General features: G+C 33.3%; 1 protein-coding gene and 2 long non-coding RNA genes across 4 annotated transcripts; all 3 read right to left on the bottom strand.

Annotated features, from left to right (window-relative positions):
• Nucleotides 1-3774: 3774 nt before the first annotated feature.
• LOC136271496 (uncharacterized) lies at nt 3775-11116 on the bottom strand. 2 transcript variants are annotated; one of them, XR_010709377.1, is made up of 3 exons: nt 11039-11116; nt 8177-8341; nt 3775-7956 (listed from the first exon to the last, which is right to left on the bottom strand). It is a non-coding gene; the product is annotated as an uncharacterized lncRNA (long non-coding RNA). The 2 variants fall into 2 exon arrangements; XR_010709376.1 differs by having other exon boundaries at nt 8177-8338; nt 11039-11105.
• A 6184-nt stretch (nt 11117-17300) lies between these two features.
• On the bottom strand, nt 17301-19866 carry LOC136271662 (uncharacterized). Its single transcript, XR_010709594.1, has 4 exons — nt 19751-19866; nt 19469-19608; nt 19105-19312; nt 17301-17627 (listed from the first exon to the last, which is right to left on the bottom strand). It is a non-coding gene; the product is annotated as an uncharacterized lncRNA (long non-coding RNA).
• Nucleotides 19867-19995: 129 nt separating this feature from the next.
• Nucleotides 19996-21653, bottom strand: LOC136271394 (uncharacterized). The gene is made up of 4 exons (XM_066071363.1): nt 21477-21653; nt 21278-21375; nt 21051-21176; nt 19996-20148 (listed from the first exon to the last, which is right to left on the bottom strand). The coding sequence occupies exons 1-4, from the start codon at nt 21651-21653 to the stop codon at nt 20127-20129; spliced, it is 423 nt and encodes a 140-aa protein (XP_065927435.1). The 3' UTR covers nt 19996-20126.
• Between the last annotated feature and the right edge of the window lie 471 nt (nt 21654-22124).

Raw genomic sequence — 22124 nt, 5'->3', positions numbered from 1 at the left:
AAGTCACGGACATAATTTTGATAATACAAACGTTTTATAAAAGCCAGCTTATTTATCTGTAATGTTCTCCCATAAACTTGCATCAAAATTAACTCTGTGGGTTAAAAAGACCAGAATGTGTGTATATTATCAAATCACACCATTCCCTCTTTGATACAGCAAGTTGACACTGATTTTAGCAAAAATATGGAGAAGAATCTGTTTTGACTAAGGAAGGGACACCTTGAATAATTTCAAGTTTTTTGGAATCATGACAAACAGCTTCAAAGGTGGTGTTTTTGGCATATAAAAATGGACAAAACAATGGAGGTTGTTTTTATTACATTGTATTTCTATTTGCTTAAAACCATATTTACAATGCAACTGCCAACACACATTCCTTGATTATAATTATACTCTGTCCCAAGTTTTTGCTTCCGCCACTTTTTGCTTGATATTTCGCTAATCATAAGTACCTTTGTGCTCAAATATTATGAAAAATGTCCAGATTATCTGTTTTGAAACGCCACCTCTACCGCTTCAGGTTTCAATACACAACTCAAAAAAGAAAGTTTACAGGGATTTTGCTTTGCATCAGCCATGAAATAGCCAGGATGATAATGTTAAAAAATTGTGCATGATATTCTGAGTAATTCCGAATGGAGAAAAGATGTAAACATTTCCCATTGCAAATCTCCGAAAGAAATTTGTTTCCGTTCCTGTGAATTTTTATGAGTGAAAAATGAAAATGTGTCAATGGACATATCTTGGATATTATCCCTTGTATCGATTTAAAGTGTATTTCTCTCATATGTATGTGTATTTTTATTAAAAATAATCAAAAAGTGATGGAAACAATAACTTAAGACAGACTATAGCTCTCTTAATGCATGTCAATCATTTCAAAAAATGAATATTATTTAGATGTATTAATTAAGAAATAGCACCAGGATCAAAGGACATATGCATAGACATTATTCTACTATTCTGGGTGAACATGTCATGTGTGTATTCAATCATGAAATTATAATCTGCAGAACCGTTTACAGTCAATTTTATTCAAAATAGATACATACGCTACACATGTGCATTCTCCTGAGTTTATCACTCCATCAACATCGATCAAAATCTAGATGTCATATGGGGGAGCAGATTGTCTTTCTTCTGGTGTACACTTAGCCCGAACATAACGAAACTTATCATCAAGGGCTACCATCTCCACCTGGCTGATGTGTCCATTAGTGTGTATTCTGTAGCTATTGTCATTCTTGTATGACTTTAGGCGATCGTTCATCCACATACATTTACATTTCAGATAAAATTGAACATCATAACTCTCAATATTCGGGAGACATGATAAGTCATCTTTCCAGCTAAAATTGCTGCGCATAGGATGGGGGTAAACTTTTCCTTCAACCGTGCGTCGTAAAGTTTGACAGCTCACTTCATCTACATGTTGGTAAACTTTGTAATTTAGCCTCCCATGCGATGTCTAAAAGTTCATTCTTTTTGTAACCAGTAGTTTTTACACCTCTTTCCGACAAAAAAGGTTTTAACTGGGGACATCGATGACAAATCAAGCGACGCCATGGTTGTTAACATTGGAGAAGATGCCCAAGGCCGATGAACTTGTTCAGCCTCCTTTTTAGGAGAGTTACACAAACGTAGTATTTGCGATTTTGCGTATTTCTTCACCAATTTTATAATTTTTAGGAATTAAGCACTATAATTATAATATATTTATAGATTTCTATGTATAAACTTCCCATTTAATATTCGTAAATGACAAAACCAGCAATCGGTGCAGACGATTAATTATTTTCTGAAAGCTGCACATATTTTTCCTGCAAAGGAGTCGATCATTGCTACATATTTACACCTTAATTACTAGGATGTATTCATGTACTTCGAAAACGCTTATTAAAACAGTTTTAATCAATTCATGTTTGCTATAGTATAAGTTGCAGTATTATTATATGTTATCAAGACGTGCATACTAATGTTGTATTTAAATGATTATACATGTGTATACATGTTTATTTTTGCCAAAAATGTCATAAAACTTGTGTAAAATACTAGAGATACATTTATCTTACCTGGACAAGATTTCTTCCTTGATTAATCATTACTTGGCTAATAAAACTGCATCTCGTGTTACATCCCGACTGAATCCGCCCCCAAAACGGGAAATTGTACTACCAGCGCAGGCCTCGAGCAAAATGAATACAGCAAAACTTCATAAAAAATTAACGAAGTCACTGGGACCTAAGAAATTACTTCGTTATATCAGTAATTTGTTATAACCGTATTAGAAATTCATTAAATTTACATAGCTGGGGATCCAAGACGACTTCGCTATATCCGTGAATTCGCAATATCCGTGTTCGTACTAAACGAGATTTACTGTATATGATTTTTTTTTCTCTTTATAAGTATATTTGTTTACATCATGTTTGGTTTTGCTCGAGGTCTGCGCTTCGATTTTATTTAAAGTTTTATGCTCAAAGTTATAAGGAAAATGTGAATTTCCGGTAAGTAAGGTGCATATAGGTAAAGTTACTGTTGCTTAGCAACGGTTCGCAAGGTAATTTAAACGGATAAAAAGTTTGCACTTGACTTCTTTATTGTTATTTTATAAGTGTTTTCTTCTTGTAAGCAGCATACAAATTGTCCGAACTTTTAGGCCTGTGTACTATTACAACCGTACCTAGTTCTTACATGAATATGCTAAAAAAGACTGACAATTGTAAAAGATTGACCACGTTGGTGGTAATTTAAATGAATCTGGGTACAAAGTGAGTCTAAACCTTCTTTTCTTTTTCTACAAAAACATAATATGTAAATGCGAAGGTATCTCACTCCTCAGGGTGGTTGTATCAAGAACATCTTCAGATGTATACACCGGATATATGTAGATATAACATGCTTAAAAGGTACAACAAAAGAAGGGGGTTCGCTGCTCATTTCTATATTTGACTATAGGCCTATTAGGTTTGATCTTTTTGCAAAAAAATTGCAATTTTAATCGCATTGGGTTTATTTTTCAATTTCTGTTCAGTTTTACTACTCAAGCAGAATATTTACAAACAATGGTGTTTTAAATTGGGCGAAATGACCAATGATTAGATTAGATATGATCATTAAGAAAAAAAGCGATGTATGAAATCATTCTGAACATCATTTTTGTAAATCCAATGCAATATGCATATATATTTCCTCAGAATGCAAATGAGATAAAAGAGAAAACATGGGAGACAATGAGGTCAATTTTTAGATATAAAACGGCTTCAACGGTAAAATAGTGTGTTGTTGGCTAATAAATAATTCAGAACTTTTACATCAAATGTGCATGCTTTTAAGCTGAAAGTCAATCAAATTCTTTATTCTTGATTTCAGGATGTAAAACAGTGCTTACATTTCATGTTCGAAACATCACAAAAGGAACTTTAGGTGTGCTCAAAATATCAAATGAAAACAGAGTTAATAAAATTTTCATAGAATACATAAGTTTAATCATATTTCTCTGGAAAACCTACCGCACAAAAATATAGTAGTTCCAACAGATCTTTTTTTTTTATTAGTCATTGACTAATTTTCTTTATAAATATTGTGTAATAACAAAGTAGTAATCTTGTTGTGCTGAATTCATTAATATTATTTATAAAAATGTTGAAGAAAATGATAATGTGGAATTCAAACATATAACGAGTAGATACCTCAATACATTAAAAATTCTTATTTTATATATTGATGAACTGTCAATGAAGTTTTGATTGAATAAAAATGTGTTTCAATTTTTCTGCGCAAAAAAATATCCCTAAATTCCATGTTTAATACACACATTGTTATCAACTAAGACGGAAACAATAATTACTTGAAATAACTATAAATATATTCTGATTTTGATAAAACTGGTTAACCGGATACAAATCTTTATCGTGACAGACATATGCCGGCACCAATGGTTCCTCGGCACTTTCTCTTCTTGGCTCTTTCTCTAGTTTTTTGGGGCAGAATTATTTTTATGTACAAAAATATATATAAGAGTATTTGTGTTCCGCTTTGTAGACTGAACGCGGAAAATAATGTACTGCAAGAAACAACTATGTGGGTTAGTTTAATATAATAACCAATATCTAGCACATTTTTGTTAACATTTTTTTTAATCAATTCTCTTTTACCAAACGGTATTTCCTCATACTATTGCTAAGTTACAAGGACCAAAAATGCAGATTTTTTCCATCTTTTCCAAAACTCAAAATGTTAACTTAGTTTATTTTTTCTTTTCTTTCATTGTGCACATAAAATAATTTACTCACTTGTCAATTTAAGGAAAATAAACAAGTGTTTTGGAAAATCTGGTGGTCAGAAAACCTGAACAAGGTCATTTTGTATATTTTGTATACTATATAAAAAGAGTTTAAATATACAGTATTAATTTTAGTGTATGGCTTATCAAGTAAAATGTAAATTAAAAAAGAATACTTAGGAACAACAGTAGCCTTAATTTCTTCAGCCTAAGGGCCATAATCGGCACCACCTCAAAGTAAATGATATTTTTTCTAATTATAATTTGTGGATGCATCAAATTAAAACAAGAAAATATGTTTGAAGAAATGATCTCCCCAATGTTTGAATGCGATAAAATGAGGTGTCTATACGTTAATATCGAGCATACATAAAAGAACCCAGTTACCTAAATTATTCATGCGCTTCTTTAACCTATTGACCCAAGCTGGCAACGTATTGCGCAAACATTGTTGTTTGTTTTTAACATATTCTTGATGTTCAAAAATACAATTGGGATTGGGCGCAAATTCCCTAACTTAGACTGCCCTCTCCGAATACAAAAATATAATACAATTATAGATGAGTAAATAACACATATAAAGACCAGTAGCTATAATGAAAGCCTACATACATGCATTTGAAATGTATATATTTACAATGGTGTACTAGAGGTTTTAAAATCACTTCAATCTTTTTCGTGTTTTTTTATATAATGATAAACGAATGTAATAAATGTTTGTTTTAATTGTCACTTATTGCACTGTCACCTTAAAGTAAAACAGTATTGACAACGTTAAGATTAACAATATTTAATAATTTCATTAAATGGGAAATTTCTAGCCCGTTTACATTGATTACATATAAAACAAAATGTTATAAAAACGAAAACATTTGCAAGTGAAAATGTTTCTGGTTGTAACACCTAATTTGATCGGCTAGTCAAATCCATATATATCGTATTAAATAGCTTGCCTAAGTCCCATATGCGATGCATGTGCAAAACATACTAATCCACTTGACGTTACGTTTAAATACTGCACAAATTCACGTTATATTACTTCACAATGTCGCGGTATATTAAGCGTTTACTGTCCCAGGTTATGTTAAATAGTATAACATAATTACAAAGTATATATAAAAATTCAATTATTCGGAAAGAATTTGATGGAATTGGTGGTTCGCGTTTTGTGTTTTTGGAAGTCAGAAGTGTCGCTGTGCAATGTACAAAACATCAATAAATGAAACTACCTACAGTCATCATCAGCAATATAAAAGCTACATGTGTTCAACTTCAACATTTAAAGTGGAAATAACATATATTAATTAACAAAGGTGTGTTAATAAAAACTTTACACGTTATTCTTTATAGCGGAAATTTGTATGGTGAAAATGTTGTTCAATATTTCTCATTAAAGCTGAACATTTCATAACTAGAAGGAAATTAACAAACTTTTTGTTGATTAATTGGCAATTTTATAAGCAATAAAATATGTTCACAAATCATATCAAATGTAATTCATACAAGTTAAGCCCCTTTTACTTTTAGGAATATCGATTCACGTGCGTACAGTGACCGCACCCGAATAAAGCTGAGCTTACCACACAAGTTTATTGCATTTTTTATTTTGTTTGTTTGTTTTTTGGGTTTTTTTTGTTTTGTTTTTTTGTAAAAATAGGTACACCAATCAACCAAACTTGTCGTAAATTTTCTAGGACCAGACACTCCAAACCATATCATATTCTTTACATTTCTTTGCTGGTTATGATAACAATAACAATAGTTATTATGGTAGTTGTAGAGTGTTTCGGCAGTTTTCTGGATAAGAAAAGTCTGCCTCATCAGGGGTGCAAGCTTAGATGAAGCATTTATTGTTGAAGTTTTGATCTGATTAATATGTCGCCTACGTTGTTAGCTTGCTATAAGCGATTATTGATTCCGATTTGAATAGATCTCTGCAGAGTGGGCCTGTAATCATTTTGTTCCAACATTTCAGAATGCATCTCCTCAGTCCTTTGAGACTTGGGTTATATGGTAATCATGGTTGTTGGTGTTTTTGTTTGTTTGATTTTTGCAAGAGCAACTCCTTCTTTGTGTTGGTTATTTGCGTTATTACGGGTTCTATTTGAGTGGAAGAGTAAACTTTCTTTGACAAATGTGTCTTAAAATTTCCTAGAATTTCCTCTAGTTCACGAGGGTCATTTGTATTCCTCGCATGTCTTATGCATTTTCCTTTGATAAACGCTTTGAACACTGCTGGGTTATGTGCATTATCTCTATGGAGATACTGAAAGTTATTAGCTGGATTGGTGTATGATTTAAGGTCAAGCTTTTAACAAGAAATCGTTGACCTTTAAAACGAGCAAGTCCAGGAAAGTCACAGAGTTATGAGCAATTTCAAAAGTAAACTTGAGATGTTTATGTCAACTATTGCCTATATCAAAAATTTACATCATCTCGTTTTCAGTGCCGTCAAATACAACAAAACCATCAATTTTCTCGGCGTGTTCGATTTTCGACATAATAAGTTGTATAATGTTATACATCATAATATAAACACGTTAATGTTAATACGTTATTAATTAACGGGATAGCTATAAACAATGCTTTGTTTAAATAATTATTATATGAAAACCGCAAAAGATATTTTTTTTAAAACCGTTCTGTAACTGGCTAAATATCCAAATATGTTATTCACAATTTTATTAACTTTGAAGACAGGGCCAGTTTTGCTATTTACCCTACCCAGTTCTTTGCTGCAAAACTAAACTCTGAAAAATATATATATTGGGTTATATTTGGCATTTCCTATTAAGTATAAAACTTGTCTGCTAATTCACCAAAGTAAATATAAAAATAATATATCCAATACAATAACTTCATAAGTCTTAGCTTACGTAAGTTTAACTTGTGTTTCAATTTTTCTGTGTTATTTAAAAAGACGGAATATTGACGATTACTTACTATAGTTGCTTAAATAATCTACTAAACACAATGTGCGTCTCATACATGTAATTATTTCCTAGCTCCCAAACCCCTTTTTTCTCATTCTAAAACATCATCACACGACTGAATTTCATCAGCGTTCTTTGCATGTTGCTTTTCATAACCAGACAGTGGTTGTAGGTACGCATCTGAATGATCAATTTCTGAACATTTATTTATTGGTAACTGTTGTCCGCAAGAGGTATTTGATGGGAGTCGTGAAACATTATTTATTGACGGGCAAGTAGAAAAGAAATTGCTTTCTATTTCAAAACATCCCGATGCATTCAAAAAGGTAGATTCATTCTTTTTTTCTGAAAACTCGTCGATTTCTTGATACTCGGTATTTATATGATCGTAACATCGAGAAGATTTATTCTCTTCCGGAATCTGGTATGACCTTTTTCTGTGCCAGTTCTGTGTTTTGTTTCTTGATTCATTTCTTGTATCATTCCCATTAACAATTGGTAGGCTGGCTGATCCCCTTATAGAACATTTTTGTTTTCTATACAACTGCATGACTAATATAAATAAGACTATAGAAATAACACCTCCAACACCGACTACCAAATAGTTTACGTTAGTTTTATCTCTAGGCCCATATTGCTCAGGAATGGAGAGGGTCATCTTCTCTGCAAATTCTGGAAATGTTTGAGATGTATACAAAAGAGCTCTGTTTTCTCCCTGGACTGTAATTGGTGTTCCTAAAAAAAATTACAGACTTAAAGATTCGATTAAAAAATGTCATACAAAAATCACAAAACATAATATGATATATAAAATCACGTTTTTATCTTGTCATATTTTTTAATACAATATTCATAATTACTTTAGGTATTTTAGCTCAATTTCTACCTTACTTATAGATATTCTGCTAATATTGTTTAATTCTTACTCAACTCTTTAGATTACTCTAAATCATACCTGCATTCGTTACGTGGGTTGAACTTTTAGTACTAAGCTGGCATCCTTTGATGTGGTCGCAGTTTGCTTTTGTACACTTACATATTTCGCTACATTGTAAACCAAATGTACCAGGTGGACACTTCAGATCACAAAATTTCCCAAAATATCCAGCTGAACAAACTGCTTGAAAAATAGAAAAAATTATGTAAAAGTGAAACGTTCAACACCAGTCACAACTTTAAATATTATTATTTTTATATATTATTTTTACTATTTATCTATATTCATCTACTATTATAACACACCAGACCGTGAAAATTGAATACTGTGCGTTAGCAGGGTATTTAATTTGTCTACATGGCTTAGCCACCGTTTCACTTAAAATTCGTTGATCGTAAATGTACGATTACACTTTCATTTCCGGAAAGCGTTTCGCTAACCTTATTGTAAACGTAGCACTTACGGTTTGCGAGTTATGTTCAACTTAGTGGAACTCTTTAAAGATATTTCCGGTTTGCATAGCAGACGAGTTGTGTGCATTATAGATACAAATGGAAAAAAAATGTGAAATAGACGGAGGGTCAAGTTGAACTCCTCATGGATGTCCTAAAAGATGAGGAGCGATGATCTGTATTAAGAAGGAGTTTTGCCCACCCCCCCCTTTCACCGTCCAAACAAAACATAACATTAATGGATGTTACAGAGGTGTGAACAACTGGTGGAATCTCCATCGATATTATTTATCGTGTGTCGGCGAACTCAGGGCTTGTTATATATTTTAAGAGAATAAACTAGAAGTAGGAACATTTCTGTACGATCAAAAATTATGTCTCACTATAGCATTGTATCATTTTATATCAACATTGTGCAATGTGAAACCGTGTTTTTAATAAAAGGTACACAAGTGGTATTTCTCATGTTTCGTTTTTACATTTAAATGTTCTACCAAACTTCTCTCTTTACTACTTACTAAAATTCGTACAGTAGTGAAGGAGAAACTTCAAGAATACTGCTGAACAATATACCCCGGTACTCCAGAAGTGGTGTGAATCAGATGTGCATATTAAAAAAAAAATATTTTTTAAACTTTGAGGTCACAAAATTTTACCAAAATCAATAGCATCAAGACGTACGATTTCTCAATGCTTTATACAACCATTCCCCATGACATATTGAAATGTAGGTTTTTTAATATCATCGACAGTTGTTTTTTCAATAAAAGTGGAAGCTGAAAAATGCTTACCTGTTCATTGGAAATTTAAAAAAAATATTTTGTTAAAAAACATTCTGATAACACACACAAGTACTTTGAAGTTGACATTAAAAAGATACTTGAGTTTCTAAAAGACAACATCTATGTAGTTTTAGAAATCAATTCTTCCAACAATCTGTTGGAATACCCACGGGTACCAATTGTGCCCCATTGTTAGCCGATCTATTTTTTCTTATGAAACCAAATTTACTCAAAACATTGTACGTGAAAAAATAAGTCACTCGCTGTTGCCTTCAACTCCGCATTCAGTTATATCGACGATGTATTATAAATCAACAATTGTTATTTCCATGCTTATACTTCGTCTCGGTATATCCCAGTGAACTTGAAAAAAAAGATACCTCAGAGTCTGCGTCATCTGCTTCATATTTGTATATTTTACTGGACATGGACATTGATGGTAACCTAACAACACAACTTTATGATAAACGTGATGACTTCAATTTTTCTATAGTCAACTTTCCTTACTTATGTAGCAATAGACCTGCATATGGTGTTTTTGTCTCTCAGTGATTCGATACGCAAGGGCACGCTCTTAGTATGAACAGTCTTTAAGACGAAACAAGCTACTGACAAACAAGTTAATAAAACAGTTGGAAGCCATCTTATCGTAAGTTCTATGGTCAATACAACGACCTTGTAAGCAAATACAATCTTCTACTTGGTTGCATTCTGAGTTTTCCGGTTTTCCCCGATTACGACAAAGAGCACACAACGGGTGTGACCGCTCGGCAGAGGATGCTCCCTCCTCCTAGGCACCTGATCCTTTTTTAAAGTCCGTGTTCCTCTGCTTTGAATTTGTATTTCGTTTAATGAATTTTCAAGTTGGTTGACAGTTTGTTATTTCAATTTTTCATGTTACCTTACTGATTATTTGGTTGACCCCCTTTGTAATCATATATAAGGGGAAAACATTGATATTTTAAAAAGCAATTGCTAGGCCTTTAACTATTTTCTTTTGAGATTTCCACCAGTTTGACAGTTTTCAATGCGCCGCCTTGACGTCAAAATTCAATGTAAAGTTGTTGTCAGATTTCTATTGTTTGGTAAATATATGTGTGCCATATCCGTATTTTAACTCGAACATCAGTGAAACTTAATCAAAAGTTAGTCGCAAAGAAGAGCAAAATGAACATATTTAATTCGATTTCTTTTATCATTAAGTGTCATTCTACGAACACTTATAAAGTAGATGTTTAAGTTGTTCAATCTCTGACTTCATGGATGCGCCGGGTACCCCGACCACCGACTTGTTAATCTATCGTCGTAAACAAAATAATAAATATTCTTCTAATATTACTTTGGTTCATTATTTGTTGGCGTTTATTCAGTGTCTATGCCAATTTTCACCAAAATTCGTCAATTAAAAAAAACAATATTCGCTTTATACACGCTTTGTACACAAAAATTATGTGGAATGTAATTATAGATATAATTCATTAACTAATGAAGCCTTTAAAACGTTAAAACGTGTATTTGTAATTCAATTTTAATTTAAAATGAATTATACCAACAGATAACTTGGGCGTATGAAAATATTCATGTTACATTGTAGGTCTAAAACAAAACGAATACTAGTTGAAAGTATAATAAGCATTCTGCCTTACCCATTTTGTGATTTCGGCTGTTTGCCACCTTATTCTCAAGTCATCATATTGAAATGAAACAATTTGCATTGAATCAGAAATATATACAAACAAAACGAAACATAAGGAAGTTTGTTAAATTAGAGATCCGTTTGTTTGATTTAGTTTACTAGGGTTTATTTCTGTCATGCATTTTGAAAGAATATAAATAAAGAGGCCAAAAGACCACATCAGTACTGAGAACATCAGTTCTAAAGCAAGTCCATTTACTTTTTTCATGAATTAAAAAAACAAGGCAATGTATGCATGAACACAAGAGTATCGCATTTTAATTAACAAGGAAAGCAATTCTTCTATCTAGGGACTGTTAACAAAGAAACTTCGCAACGCAGGTACGGTGAAGTTTCACAGGAGGAATGACCATCTTTAAGTTCTTCTTAAAGATAGCTTAAAGATGCTTAAAGGTAGCTTAAAGACGATCTTTAAGCCACCTTTAAGCTATATGTATTGCTTAAAGATGACTTAAAGAAAGTGTAAAGATGGCTTAAAGGCAGCTTAAAGACTATATTTAAGCCACCTTTAAGGACAACTTATAGGTCCTTAATGTCCAAACTTCTTTAAGCCACCTTTAGGCTACCTTTAAGCTACCTTTAAGCCACTTTAAGCCATTAAAAAATCTTTTAATTCAATATTGTGCTTAATTTACCAACAAAATATATTAACTATATGATAATGATAGAAAAGGTATTAAAAACGTGTTTTTTTCTAGAAAATAAAATGAAAAAAAAAAATAATCAAAACGCCCAAGATGAGGATTGAACCCGGGACCCTTCGCTTACCAGCATCACCTTATTTCCTCTGCGCCATGGCAACTTACATTACATTGGAGGTTTGTTTATCCTCTATATCAGTGGTTATTGAATCAATGTATTCAATGTGTATTTTTTACTTAATAAGATTTTGACTTCCATTCAAATTTTAACAATCATTCAGATCTAATTTATAAATTACTTGCATGCATATAATTAGAATGAAATACGGAACTTGGTCTTCAGTGAAAAAAAAAATATATTATACCTTAATGGAAACCGTTAGGCTTACCTAGTAAATAAATTTAAACCGTTCATCTAATTCATAGCTAAATGAAATGCAAGGAAGAAGATGAAATCATTTCTTTTATTAAATGCATTGAAACTATTAAGGTATTAGTTATATGCAGTTTTCCCGGTTTTCATGATCACGGCGCCGTTTCAGTATGTTTAAACATTTAATTGCATACATGATTTTTAGACTATCAATTCTATAACAAACAATATTACTAATTACGGGTGACGTATTTACTGCATGTGGCAATTGCAAATGATGTATACATATACATGTACATACAATTGTATGATGTACCAGGCCGGGTATGTGACATATTTACTCTTATACATATATTTAAACAGTTAACCCCTATCTATGATCACCGGTACAGGAATTAATTAGCCTCTACATGTATTTGTAGACGTAACATTTTTTAAACCCAGAGTTTGAAAATGAATTACAAATGTAAATAAACTTTTATTCACTAGACTTATCGTATACATGTACACGTGTACTAAGATTTCAACGCCTTTAGAAACCCTGACTTGCACCTGGGCACACGACACACCTGTTGTGTATATCTAGTTTATTCTGTGTTAATTCCAGGGGTTTTCTTAAGTTGGACAAACAATAGATTCTAATTAGATATACACAAACGTGCACCTGGGCACACGACACAACTGTTGTGTATATCTTGTATATTCTGTGTTAGTTCCAGGGGTTTTCTTAAGTTTGACAAACAATAGACTCTAATTAGATATACACAAACGAACAAAACTATGTCTAGACAAACAACGCAGTAATATCCTGCCCGATTGACAAAGGCAGTTAAGAGTCTTTCATCTTTAACATATATCTAGCAGATCTAGAATTAGACCTAGAAATAATTAGAATTGAAAAAAATACATACCTTCAACCAATTATTAAATTAAATCATGCAGTTTTGGTTCATTATCTTGATTTTATTTAATAACCGGATGAACTGAGAGAGAGAGAGAGAGAGAGAGAGATATTTCACCGATTAATTTATAATAGGAAACAAACATACTTAAAAATAATTCCATGCACAAATTTAGATACAGAGACTGCGCTCACCCCTACGATAATTTGGAATAATTTTGAAAAAAAAATAATGAAGAATTTTATAAAGGCTATCTGTGTCCATCTGAGCATTGTTGATGATAGCAATATGTGTTTAATGGAGCGACAATTAAAACCGCCTGGAACACCCTCACCTTCCTTGGAAATTATATCATCACTCAGATCATCCCCTCCCCTCCCTATAAAATAGCTTTTGCATTTAATATATGTTTTCATTGTTCAGTTTGATCAAACTTGACTTAAAGGGAACTTAAAGATGGTTTAAAGACAACTTAAAGGGAGCGTAAATTGCACTTAAAGATGCTTAAAGGTAGCTTAAAGATAGCTTAAAGGTGACTTAAAGAAGTTTGGACATTAAGGACCTAAAAGCTCAGCTTAAAGGTGACTTTAAGGTGGCTTAAAGATTGTATAACCTTTAAGCCACCTTTACGCCACCTTTAAGAACTTGCTTAAAGATTGTTTTTCGCCCTGTGTTTGCAAATATCAATGGAATTAAAGGTCCATAGATCAATGCATCTATGAAACATAATATTTATTTAAAGTTATTAATTATTCTTTTAATTTGATATTAAGCTAGTGCCGATCTCGTTGCAAAGCAACGAGTAGGTGTTCCTTAGCAACTTCGTGTCGCAAAAGGAGTGTCCATCAGTCTGATTAAAACTACCTCCTTCTCCTCACACTTGTCAGAGCCTTACAGACACTGTATTGATTACAGGTCATCTTTACATGATTATTTCTTCTTACCAATTAGAGTTTTAGAAATTGATAGGAACGCTTTAAATGGATACCAACAAATTAATTCATGCCTGTTTTCTATGTACCCTCTAGACTGAGTATTGAAAAGTTGCACCACTCATTAAACAGATATAAAGGCATATCTTTGATAAGTTGAAGTATATTTTGATTGTATGCAAATGTACATGTGGAGGTCAAGTGAAGACGATCTGTTATTTATACAATACAGGTCTATTAGACTCTGACGACTGTAAGGAGAAGGGAAATTGTTTTAATGAGACGGGATAATCAATATGAAAATACTAATTTCAAAAAATCGAGAACGAGACTTAATTTCGAAGTATTATTGTCATATCTGGCACATCCTTTGCTTAACAGTTTAAAAACTTGAGCTTGGCATTTTATAATGTGTTACATAAGGCTGTAGGAAAATGACCACAAAGAAACCACACGTGTATTCCGCCAAATAGTAGCCATGCTTGTCTTCTTTGATATAGAACAAAGGATGTCAACATAATAATGTAGAATCCACAATAATCACTTCATCATTTGTACTCTGCAGACTGTTCTAAAAAATAACCCCCGGATATTCTGATGTAAAAATAAAATAGTCACAATAGTCCAAAAGCTAAAATCAGGCATTTTGCTGTGCGTAAATCCGTGTAGTGACTGCACGAGGTGTACCTAAGAACTGACTTTCTTTGGACAACACTAGCGTCTTTAGTGGTCAAGCTGACCTGAAGCACCCAAGAAAATTACATTACTTCCAAGATCTCAGGACTTGCAGTAATGGTAGGTCGCACCCCCTGTCACTTACCCAGTTAATGCAATTATCCACTTGTATTTCTTGTATCAAAACACTCTGTTTTAAAATTTAATATTAAAAAATATTTAATATTTCATTTAAAAAAAAACATTAATGTTGAAATTTGATAATACAACAATAAATTAACTTTATTGGACATCAAATAACAAAAAAAATTAATAATTCAAATAATCATTAATACTTATAAAACATGTTTAAGAACATTGTCAACGTTCATGGTAAGTAAAGTTTTTTTTTTTCACTAATTCTAAAATGAATTTATATGTCTCTATAGAGACAACAACAGACACTACAGACCCCTCTTTCCATCCTTATTAAAAAATATTAATCCCGCATTCAACATTGATTTCAATGTAATTCAAGGAACAAATCGCAATAATTAAATATTTGAAAGGAGCAATATTTTGATTAGTGAGATATGTGATCATAAATTAAATGATACATATTATTATTAATCGATTTTTTATGATATCCTACGGATAATGAAATATAGGGCCAATATTTTCAGAAAAGTGTGGACCTTAATTTTCTCTTTCCTATTCAAAAGTTGCAGTCCTTGTTTTTTACACCGTACACACACAGTAAATAATAAAGATCATTAACAATTATTTATACTTGTCTTTAAGGTATCAAGAAAGAAGAAGGTTCGAATATTTTTGAACTCCTAGTTAACCTTTAGGCGTGCTCTAAGAGAGCGAAAGTAGCACACCAAAAATCATGACCCCCGGGGGTAGGTTGGGGCCACAATTTGGGGTCGAAATTTAACATAGGAATATATAGAGTAAATCTTTAAAAATCTCCTTCTCATGAACCATAAGACCAGGAAAGCTGAAACTTGACTGGAAGCATCCTCAGTTAGTGTAGATTCATAGTTGTGAAAATCATAACCCCCGAGAGTAGGCTGGGGCCTTATTGGTTGGTTGAAGTTATACATAGGAATATATAGAGTAAATCTTTAAAAATCTTTTTCTCAGAAACTAATTAGCCAGAAAAGCTGAAACTTGACTGGAAGCATCCTCAGGTAGTGTAGATTCATTGTTGTGAAAATCATGACCCCCGGGGGTAGGGTGGGGCCACAATAGGGGATCGAAGTTTTACATAGGAATATATAAAGTAAATCTTTAAAAATCTTCTTCTCAGAAACTTATCAGCAAGGAAAGCTGAAACTTGTGTGGAAGCATCCTCAGGTAGTGTAGATACAAAGTTGTGAAAATCATGATCCCCGGGGGTAGGGTAAGGCCACAATGGGGAATTGAAGTTTTACATAGGAATATATTGAGTAAATCTTTAAAAATCTTCTTCTCAGAAACTAATCAGCCAGGAAAGCTGAAACTTGTGTGGAAGCATCCTCTGGTAGTGTTAATTTAAAGTTGTGAGAATCATGATCCCCGGGGGTAGGGTGGGGCCACAATGGGTGGTCGAAGTTTTACATATGAATATATTGAGTAAATCTTTAAAAATCTTCTTCTCAGAAACTAATCAGCCAGGAAAGCTGAAACTTGTGTGGAAGCATCCTCAGGTAGTGTAGATTCATTGTTGTGAAAATCATGATCCCCGGGAGTAGTGTGGGGCCACAATGGGTTGTCGAAGTTTAACATAGGAATATATAGAATAAATCTTTAAAATCTTCTTCTCAGAAACTAATCAGCCAGGAAAGCTGACACTTGTGTGGAAGCATCATCAGGTAGTGTAGATTCATTGTTGTGAAAATCATGACCCCCGAGGGTAGGGTGGGGCCACAATGGAAGGTCGAAGTTTTACGTAGAAATATATAGAGTAAATTTTTAAAAATCTTCTTCTCACAAACTAATCAGCCAGGTAAGCTGAAACTTATGTGGAAGCGTCCTCAAGTAGTGTAAATTCAAAGTTGTGAAAATCATGATCCCCGGGGGTAGGGTGGGGCCACATTGGGGAATCGAAGTTTTACATAGGAATATATAGAGTAAATCTTTAAAAATCTTTTTCTCAGAAACTAATCAGCCAGGAAAGCTGAAACTTGTGTGGAAGCGTCCTCAGGTAGTGTAAATTTCAAAGTTGTGAAAATCATGATCCCCTGGAGGTAGGGTGGGGCCACAATGGGGGTCAAAGTTTAACAAAGGAATATATTGAGTAAATCTTTAAAAATCTTCTTCTCAGAAACTAATCAGCCCGATGATTCTTTATAATTATTAAGACTTTGGCCCCAGGACAATTCTTTGGCCTCACAAGAAGGTTCAGAGTTTGATGTACGTTTATATCCCATATATAAACAATTGTTAAGGATCTTTTTGAGAACTGCAATACTCAACATATGATATGACTATAAAATCATCCTGTTAGAAAAGGGACTAATGATTATAAACATAAGAATATCCAGGGGAAAAATGGATTTTATTTATACAAGATCTACATGTATTATTGTACATTAATCCATTAATCTGATTTTATCATACCTATTGTTCCTCAGGTGAGCGATGTGGCCCATGGGCCTCTTGTTTATCTTCTAAGATAAATAACACTATCATTGAAAAAAAAAAACACTGATTGGGTCAAGTCAGGAGTACCAGGTCTGTTTATTTTAAGAAAAAGGTTGGCTGAACTGATACAAGCTTATTTATCAGTTTTAAGGTAGGAACCCAGACATTGTGACAGTCATTTTTGAATAACAGAGATCAAATGAGCAAAATAGAAGTTGGTAAGTTTCTCAATGTTCTGGCCCCACAAGCCGTCCTGGAGAACCCTAACAATGGCAATGTCTCGAGTTGTCCACACACCGAAATCACAGGCTGATTTGTTTAGGATGTATAGCTGCCCCTGTACTTGGTCGTAGTAGATATGATCTTCTTTAAGCTTGTACATCTCTGCCATCATGAACCTGGTACTCTAGCAATTCAAAAAATATATATCTTTGTAACGGGATGAGCGGAGGCTACTCCAAACAACAACAAGACATCTTAAATTTAACAAAATTTAATAACAAAAAAAAATAAGAGAAAGAAAGAAAAGATAGAAATATAAACACTAAACCACACAAACACTCACACAACTTTCACTCAACAAGAAAAAAATATGATGTTTATACAAATGACCAAAAATAAATTAGAAGAGTGTCCGAATCTCCGGGGCTGTAGTCCTGGACCAACTACGGACAACCACAACTAGAGTAGTTTCGTCACCACAATCATCATCACCATCGTCATCATAATCATCGACACTATCGTCAACACCATCGCCTACAACACCATAATCATAATAGACATCATCGTCATCACCATAATCATCTACTTCATAATCATCACCGACGTCACCATGAACGACATCATCTACATCATCTTCATCGACATGACCATCATCACCATAACATCATCGTCGTCATCAACATGAACATCGCATCGTCATCGACTTCACCATGAACGACATCATCTACACCATCATCATCGACATGACCATCATCATCATCGTAGTCATCGACATCATAACATCATCGGCGTCATCAACATGAACATCGCATCGTCATCGACTTCACCATCTTCTCAACATCAACAATATGACACTACAATAAGTGTACAAGTGACACCATAACACCACAATAAAAACAATATTGTATAATACATCATATAAGTATCTCACTGATAGTATCAAACTATGATAATGTATAAATAGTATTATATTAAAGGCAACATCTCAAAATATTGTAAGTATATGGTAACTAAGTTATTTGTTTACAGTAAACAATATGGCGTCTGAGACTTCCGGTGACGCACTTCCGCCCAAGTAGTTAAGTGGAAAAAGTGACAATAAATTGTAAAATAAAATAACGCATAGAAAATAGCCCTTTAAATCACCGTTTCTTTATACAGCAATAGCAAAAACTGTACTATAGAAAAAGACGAATTCCATTTAAACACTCTCGCTAAAGTCACACATCAGTGAACACACAGGTAACTCTACAGTGAACAATGGTCAAGGTGACTTTATAGGACGACTGCGTAATACTAATAAAAAGGCAAAAATTTACAAATAAACTACACCAAACTAAATAAATACTTACCACGGTCAGCTATCCGTGTCCGCGTCAAATGCTGAACTTGTGAAACTAAAACATGCCACACAGGCTTCTAACACGATACCCCCTTCACACACTAAGCACGTCTTTATTGCTGGACAGCTCGGCCGGGTATAACTTAGCGCCTATTGTTAGCGTCGGCCAAGCACGTTGCAAAGAATTATGGGAAAAATAAAATCGGGTGTGTTCGATATGAACAGTGATTGTCACAATCTTATTATCACAATTTCAACATTTTTACATTGTTTTTTTTTTAAATGAAATCAAATGCAGGTAATATAAAAATATAAATACCTAAACAAAACTCTTTGATTGAGTTAATGGCTTCAGGGATTGTCATATTTCTAGCAGTGAAGGGGCACTTCACTTCCAAAATTTCAGGCCTCACTTGCATTGCCTCTAGCACATAGTCATCTCTGCTGCTTGAAGTTGTGGGTTGCTGCCCGCCGAATGAGGCCATCAGGACTTGCGCCTAAAACACCATTCTCATGCAACCATACACCTAATTGTAAAAAAGTTAAACACAGTGCTTTATTTTATTGAAAGTACATATATACATGTACAAACAGCTAGTGTATTTAGTGATTTATGCAGTACTTGTATAAAAATTACCTCAACATAATCATCATATGAAAATGATACTGGTGTAGCATATTACCTGTGTCTTCAACAACTGCATCTCCATAAGAGCAATACTTTGCTTTGGCAACTGACTCATTGCTAGCTCCCCAAACAATAGCATCTTTTGTAGATAGGTCATACGAGGCAAGAATTTGTTTAAACAATGAGGGTGGGAACCTGAAAGAATGATTCATTACATGTACAAAATTTACTAAAGTAAAAAGTCATATGTATTACATACACATCAATACACGGGATGATCAACATTAAACATTTGAGTGTGCTGAGAGAAAAAAATATTTAATACATAATTTTTAACCTGTTTCGTCTGATGGCAGCTAGCACTTTTCCAAAGTTGGATGCAGTCAAACGGTTTTTCTAACCAATGCCCAGAGGTGGTTATTCCTCTGTCCTGCGGTCATCTGTGCAACGTAAAATTGATCATAATTTTATCAACTTTTCCACTTAATAAGATATTAATATACACATTATATATGTATTAATATTTTGATCAAATCAACTTCGAAACCTCACGTTATGTCATAAACAAAGTAAAATCAACCTGCTCTATTTTCTCTTTGGAGATTGCAAGATTTGTCTTCAGCCACTTTATCTTGTCTGTAGCTCCTGTGTAGCCTTCCCCAAGCAGCAAATCTTTAACAGTTGGAACATCGAGTGTTGGAGATGGAGGCTCTTTAGATACAATCCATAGCATAGCTAAAATGTGTAAAATCAAATAAATTAAAATAATTAGATACAACATTACTACACTTTACTATGCTAGGAAAATATTTCCAAAACATGCCAGATGTACATGTATGTTACTACAAGTAGTATGTTTTCATATATCTAATCATGTTTCTATATATGTATTAGTGCATGAAAATCTGAAAAAGAAAAAGAAAATTAACTTCAGAACAAAGAAACTTTTAAGTAAAACATTTTTTTTCTTAAAATAACATCAATAAGAAAATGCCAATATTTGAATATGTACCCAAAGCTGCACTAAAAGCCAATATTTTCATGAGTTTTAAGCAGCACATAAAAATTCCTCGTAACACTAATGTCAACGTCTTGGAGCTGAAAATCCTGCACTGCATGCGTCAGGCACATATATACAAATATTTTACCAACACAAACATTAATAAAATTTGAAGAAAATCACTCAAAATTTAAAAAAAAACCCTCAATTTTAAGCATAACTTTTAACCTGAAAATTGACCAAGAGCATTAAGCTTATTGCACAGGAAGGCTACATCTGTCTCATCTACAGGTCTTGTTGTTGCCCTAACAGAATATGATTAGCTAACAGAATATGATTAGTTAGAATAATATATCTCCTGAACACAAAGTTTAATCTAGGATAAGACAAGAAAAAATAATTTTTATGACAAGTTATTATCTGTAATAAAGATATTATTTACGGCTGGACATTTGAGGATTTGAGGATACAATAACCAGATTTATCAATGGCTACATGTACTGTACACAGTATACATGTACATTGTACATGTATTATGATATACAACTGCATGTAATGTCATGTGAAACAAATTTTGTGAAAACTAATAATTCCTGCTAATTCATTTTTTTTAAATTTAACATGACTTGATACATACCTGTAATTGGCTATATTTGGTGGTGGTGGAAATAGTTCTTCGATTGTAGTGGTCTGATTTGGTGGAGCTAGCTTTGGATGCTGAATCCAAGAAGCTCTCACGTCTGTTTTGCTAACATTCTTATATCTAAGTAAAATACAATCAAGATTATTACATATATTATTCAACTGAAAAGATGAACTAGACAAGGTGTGCATATATATTTTCTTTAATTAAAAACACTATACCCATATAAAAGAATAGACGCCTTGTGATGGCACTTGTCTTGGCCGTTCACACAGTCACATATACCGTCAACAACTGTGTTATTTTCTCCCAGCGTGATCTACATTGATTAATTAAATACTTTCAGACAAAATCTTACTACAATATTACTACTAATTTTATTAGAGTGGGAATGATTTAGGAATTAAGTCGTGAACTTACATTGACATGGTAACTCCGATCTCTCATACTCGCCTGGACTCTTCCCTGGACGTGATTTAGTTCGGGGTCAAAACAAAACTTCAAAACATGATCTGCTTTGACCGCCAGCTCTGATTTTTTGTTGAAGTTTTTTGTGCCGGACACATAGTTCAGCCAATATAGAATCGAAAAAGCCATTTACAAAACCACGTGTATTTGTTTATCTCCAACGGCTGAATTCTCGTGTTATGACGCGTTTCCGCTTTCCTGCCCTATTTAGAGATCAGAGTTACAGCGATAATAGTAGATACGGGTTTATGTTTCATTTGCGGTACCTCAAAATATTGCGGGTGTACCATTTGAAACATTAGACAATATCATATACATGTAGTCCGGGAGCATAGGCTCAGAAATAAATAAGTTCGGACTAGGTTCAGAAAAGGGTCTGAAACGGTAGTCTGAAACAGTGGTTTCAGACCAAGTGTTGTACAAGGATAGCTGAAGGAAAATTATACTTTATAAATCAGTTAGAATCATCGTGTTTGATTTAATTTGATGAACAGTGTTTAAGAGTTGATTTTATTCCAATCATTTAGAAACGAAGGAAACGTTTAGGGAAAATAAATGTCCGTGGTTTTAACCCACACTACACGTTACAGTTCTTAACAA

This window comes from Magallana gigas, chromosome 9 (genome assembly GCF_963853765.1).
Source record: "Magallana gigas chromosome 9, xbMagGiga1.1, whole genome shotgun sequence".
Taxonomy (NCBI): Eukaryota; Metazoa; Mollusca; class Bivalvia; order Ostreida; family Ostreidae; genus Magallana; species Magallana gigas.
The sequence above is the reverse complement of the archived record's forward strand: the minus strand, read 5'-3'. Positions and strand labels throughout refer to the sequence as shown.